General features: G+C 47.1%; 1 protein-coding gene across 1 annotated transcript; it reads left to right on the top strand.

The window, feature by feature from the left end:
- Positions 1-1,234: 1,234 nt before the first annotated feature.
- On the top strand, positions 1,235-4,725 carry RPS16 (ribosomal protein S16). Its single transcript, XM_074827147.1, has 6 exons — positions 1,235-1,350; positions 1,438-1,493; positions 2,256-2,357; positions 3,126-3,222; positions 4,335-4,382; positions 4,529-4,725. Exons 2-6 carry the CDS (start codon positions 1,446-1,448, stop codon positions 4,672-4,674), a joined length of 441 nt encoding a protein of 146 aa, XP_074683248.1. The 5' UTR covers positions 1,235-1,350; positions 1,438-1,445; the 3' UTR covers positions 4,675-4,725.
- The last annotated feature ends 220 nt before the right edge of the window (positions 4,726-4,945 follow it).

Raw genomic sequence — 4,945 nt, 5'->3', positions numbered from 1 at the left:
AAATTCCATGTTTTATGAGAGGTATTATACAAGGATAACAGATAAAAGCTCGAATTGACAGTGCTCTGTGGATGCCCTGAATCTAACGAGAACTCCTTGCCTTGATCTTAAACATAATGGTTGTTGACTATTTAAGTGAGTATAAAGAATTGCCTGAATCTGCCTCAGTGCGCAATGCTAGAATATACAGTTTAATGCTTCATATTCTCCGGCAGTTTACTTAACTTTAAAACCAAAAAAGCTATGTAGCTTGTACTGCTGTATCTCAGGGAGGTCCAAAGGGTGACCTTCGGGGAAGGCATCGTTTTGTTCTTTATTACCAGAAGCCCAGCCGGGTTCCGCTTGTCACTGGGACACCTAACAGAAGGTACGCTATGGTGCTCAACACCGGATCTTTCGTAAGTAACTGAAGGAAAAGCCCCTCGCAGGCTGTGCACCCTCTTTACCCCTCTCAAGAAATCCTTCAGGCTGCCGTAACCCCTGTCGGAGCTCGGGCAGGGAGCGATGCCCGCCGCCGCCCGCCCCATCCTACCCTCACCCGTTGGAGCAGGGGCTGTGCGGCTCCCAGGGCGCAGCGCCGGTCGCCCGGAGGCGGCGAGCAAGCGGCCGGGCTCCCTCCCGGGGAGCGGCGGGACATCCCCAAAGGGCAGATGCGAAAGCAGCAGCTTTAAGCCAGCACGCGGGCTCCCGGTGCGAGAACCTGCCTCCCTAAAGGGCGGCTGACAGCGCCTACCCACCGCGCACCGAGACTAACGGGACTCCCTCCCTCTGCTTCAAAAGGAGAAAGTGAAGTAATTCCGTGTGCGACAAAAGCAATTTTTAAAAAATAAAACGCGGGGAAAAGGCCCTACACCACCGTGCCGAGGTCACGGCGGAGAACCTCACAAAAGCGGCAGCCTTACCAAAAGCCCGCTCCACCCCGTTTAACCCTCACCAGCGCCTATCACGCCTCTCCCACCAGCCGCAGGGCCCAGAGGCCGCGCCTCTCTGCCAGGACGGAGGCAGCAGGCACAGCCCCTCCAGAAAGAGCTGGAGAGACACAAACACGGCCCCTCTAGCACGGCACGGCACGGCACGGCACGGCACGGCACGGCACGGCACGGCACGGCACGGCACGGCACGGCCCTCCCCAGGACGCCGCGGGATGGCGGTTAAGGGAAAGCGCGCGCCCACGCTCCCCTGCCCGCCCACCTCCGGCTGCCGCAAAGCGCAGCCAGACAGAGGGAGGAGCGGACAAGACGCCCTGTCGCGCTGCCGGAAGCCGGCGTTGCGCTTTACGGCCCGACTGCCCCTGAGAAGAGGCTGGGAAGCCCCGTCCGCCCTTTTTCCGGTGCTGCCGCTGAGGGGAGGGTGAGTGTCAGGGGGGCTCCGGCCTCTACCGCCCCGCTCGCGCTCTCTCCCCCGGCAGTGCTAACGCCACTTCCCTCTCTCTTGCAGGAGGAGTCATGCCGGCTAAGGGTCCCCTGCAGAGCGTCCAGGTCTTCGGGCGGAAGGTGAGGCTGGGGGGCTGCGGCCCGCTTCGTCTCCTCCTCATTCTCGGGCTGAGCCGCGCCCTGGGGCCTTACGCACTCGGGTTCCCTCAGCCCCAGCTCGGGAGTTGCGGTGCCGGCTCGCCAGGGCCGTGTGGCCGGGCTGCTGCGCGGGAGGGCCAGCGGTGGCGAGGCCTGCTGGGCAGCCCACGTGTCCCGCTCCGTAGGCGCTGGAGCGCGCCGTGTCCCCAGCGTCGTGCCGGAAGCGGGAGGGAAAGATTTGTTCTTTGAGAGAGGGGGCCTGGGTTCTGTGGGTCGGAGCCCTGCCCTCTCTCTCTGGTGTACTCCGGAGCGGCCGCCGCTGTCGTCCCCAGGCCATAGGGGCCTGGCTTATCGTTGCCGGTGTCGGAGAGCCATGTTATGAATTGGGGGGAAGATACAAGTTCGCACTATTGGGATCCAGTGGCTCGAATAATGCTAGGTAACTTGGCACTTGTGAGGAAATGAGCCACAGAAATACCGTGTTGGAGAATGGAGAGGGTTTCTTTCCCTCATTTATAACTAAATCTTAAAACTAGATAGCATTTATAACTATAAATGTAATTTTATTAAGATAGTGTCTTAATACTGCAAGTCAATACTTGGAAGTGTAAGGAGTGGTACTTTTTAGTGTGAGATGTTAATCTTGGACATAAAACTAAGATTTTTAGATTGTTAAATAGAAATCTGCTTCACACTGTTATTGCAAAAATGAAATGCTGTACTATTACACATTTGGGTTTTTAGAAAACAGCAACCGCTGTTGCCCACTGCAAGAGAGGAAATGGCCTCATTAAAGTGAATGGAAGACCTCTGGAAATGATTGAGCCCAGAACTCTGCAGTACAAAGTAAGCATCCACCCAGCCTCCCCTCCCCCATCTCCTCCTGCCCGCGCTTTGGAATTTAAAATACCATTATGCTCATAATTGCTTGGGGATGAAGAAAAGTTGCTTGCCTTATTGACAGTACTAAATTTTTGGTTGTGTGTTACCTGATCACCTGAAATGTAGACACTGTTATCAAAATTCAGGAAACTGACTTTCTGTGATTGTCTTGTTGGGAAGGGTGAGTGTTTTGCTTAACTGGATTCATGTATATTAATGTAAATATGTGAAGTATTTTCGGCACTTCATTTTTTAATTGAAATAGGTGACTTAAAACAGTCCTGTTTAAAACATTCTTTAGGACTTGGTAAAGTTGTTTGAACACTGCTGAGAGCATCTAAAACTGAGTAGATGAATATAAAGTGTAATAAGTAGTGGAGAAAACAACCCACAAGTACTTAAGGTCTTCAACTTTAATAACATAGATTTATTTTTCTAATGCTGATGTAGTTATGGCATTCTACTTAAACTGTTCCCTTACTCTTAATTCCCATGTGCATATGCTTTGCTGTTAAGATTTTTGAAAATTCAAGACTTCAGAAAGATTATCTGACAGAAGTACTAGTAGATGTCAGAGAATTCTGTAGGTGTGCTTAACTTGGGTGTGTGCTTGTGTAATCAAGGTTCCAGTTTTCAGAACATTCAATAACTTCACATCTGGTAAACCTACTACAAGCTCTAATCCTTGTTTCTGATCACAAATTAATTTTCTTACTGTGTTTTGTTTCCCAGCTGCTTGAACCTGTCCTCCTCCTGGGGAAGGAACGGTTTGCTGGTGTTGACATCAGAGTCCGTGTAAAGGGTGGTGGCCATGTAGCACAAATCTATGGTATGATTTTTGGTGGTATTTCTGGTGTGGGCTGGAACAGGTCAAGCCACATATTTAAGAGGCTTGAGTTTAGAATAGTAACTTCTGCATCTTGATGTTCTATTTCTTTTTCCACTGTGCAAATGTAGTTTTTTACTAAGGGCTTATTGGTTATATTTTATGCACAAAGCTGTAACATCTGGAGTAAGCTGAATGAAGTAAATTCATGAAACTTTGAGGAAACGATCTTTGCATCTTGCCTTGTGACAAGACAGTTCAAGTGCAGCAGAGCACAAAGATTTTGGGAGGGGAAAAGGGGATTTATCATTAGAAATTATACCTTCAGTTGTAAATTTCTAGGTTATTCAGAAGCATCTTTCAGCTGACCCGCAAAGCTAGGTGGTTCTTCCCCTTGTAGAGAAGATTGGGAACATACTTGCACATAGAGTTGCTTTTTACATATGATAGACTTGTTCTGCTGTTGCATTTAGGGTATAGGTTAGTGATGTGGAGCTCCATAAAGAGCAGAGGCATGTTTTAGTTTCAAAGTTGATTCCATTTTTCAAAAAATTCAGATTTTTATCAAAATCCTGATCCAGATAACCGCCTAACATCAGCTTCACAGTTACTCCCATACTCCTGGCTTGAGTTCTGATTACTGTGTTACTATGCTACAGGCCTCTTTTTGAGATGTGCTAGAACTGCTCATACTGTCCCATCATTCCTTTTGCCTCCTTAGCCTTTGAACACACTGATCAATTTTATCCTTGTTGGAAATTATAGGCATTTCAAAGAACTGTGTTTCTAAGGTTTTGAAAGTTGACTGCTTGTAGGTAGAAGATGAACCTGTGTTAGTACTCGGGAGAGAAGGTGATCAAGACTGCTTGTGTACAGTTCCTTGGCTATCTGGCCGTTGTCAAATCGACACATGAACTGTGGATAGCCTATTGGCACGGACTTCTTCACATTTGCCAAAGTAAAGGTCACATGGAGTATGTGGGAGGGGAGATCAAGGAGGGAAAGGACAATTTAGCAAAAAACAAGACAGCAAGTTTCTCATATAACTGGCAATTTTTGTTTTAAGTTTTAAATACATTTACAGTCCTTACTGATCCGTTACCTTTTTTTAACAGCTATCCGTCAAGCTATTTCCAAAGCATTGGTGGCTTACTATCAAAAATGTAAGTTGTTTTGATTGTTGTATTAGCCTTAAGTGGAAATGTATGGCTTCAGGTAGTTTTGGTGCAAAAAACATTAATATAGATTTGTTCCATGTGAAACTTCTTAAACTGAAGGTTTTTATGTTTTTTTTTTTTTTTTTAAACAGATGTTGATGAAGCTTCAAAGAAAGAGATCAAGGATATTCTAATCCAGTATGATAGGACTCTGCTGGTTGCAGATCCACGCCGTTGTGAATCCAAGAAATTTGGAGGACCTGGTGCTCGTGCACGCTACCAGAAGTCTTACCGTTAAAATTGTTCTACAGTCATGTGACAGTCAATAAACATCAAGAGAATTTGATAAGTTTCATGTTTCTGAATTCTGTTTTTCTGTGTGGGTAAATAGGTTTTTCACTGCATGTTAACTTAAGATTGGTACACCAATTGATGGGTATTAAAGTACAGTCAGAGCGCTATTGGCAGTTCTCTTTTATCCCTTTGTAGTAAGTAAGCCTAGATAGATAGGGTCTTGGGAATAAAGAGGAGCTTTCTCCCGTTGATAAATGTGTGGTTATCAGAACAAT

This window comes from Strix aluco, chromosome 5, assembly GCF_031877795.1.
Source record: "Strix aluco isolate bStrAlu1 chromosome 5, bStrAlu1.hap1, whole genome shotgun sequence".
NCBI lineage: Eukaryota > Metazoa > Chordata > Aves > Strigiformes > Strigidae > Strix > Strix aluco.
This window is presented reverse-complemented; position numbering and strand designations above follow the sequence as displayed.

Coding starts and splice junctions, on each gene's coding strand:
- RPS16 (XM_074827147.1), top strand. CDS start 1,446: ATGCCGGCTAAGGGTCCCCTGCAGAGCGTCCAGGTCTTCGGGCGGAAG. Junction 1,494..2,255: donor TCCAGGTCTTCGGGCGGAAG/GTGAGGCTGGGG, acceptor TTGGGTTTTTAG/AAAACAGCAACCGCTGTTGC. Junction 4,383..4,528: donor GGTGGCTTACTATCAAAAAT/GTAAGTTGTTTT, acceptor TTTTTTAAACAG/ATGTTGATGAAGCTTCAAAG.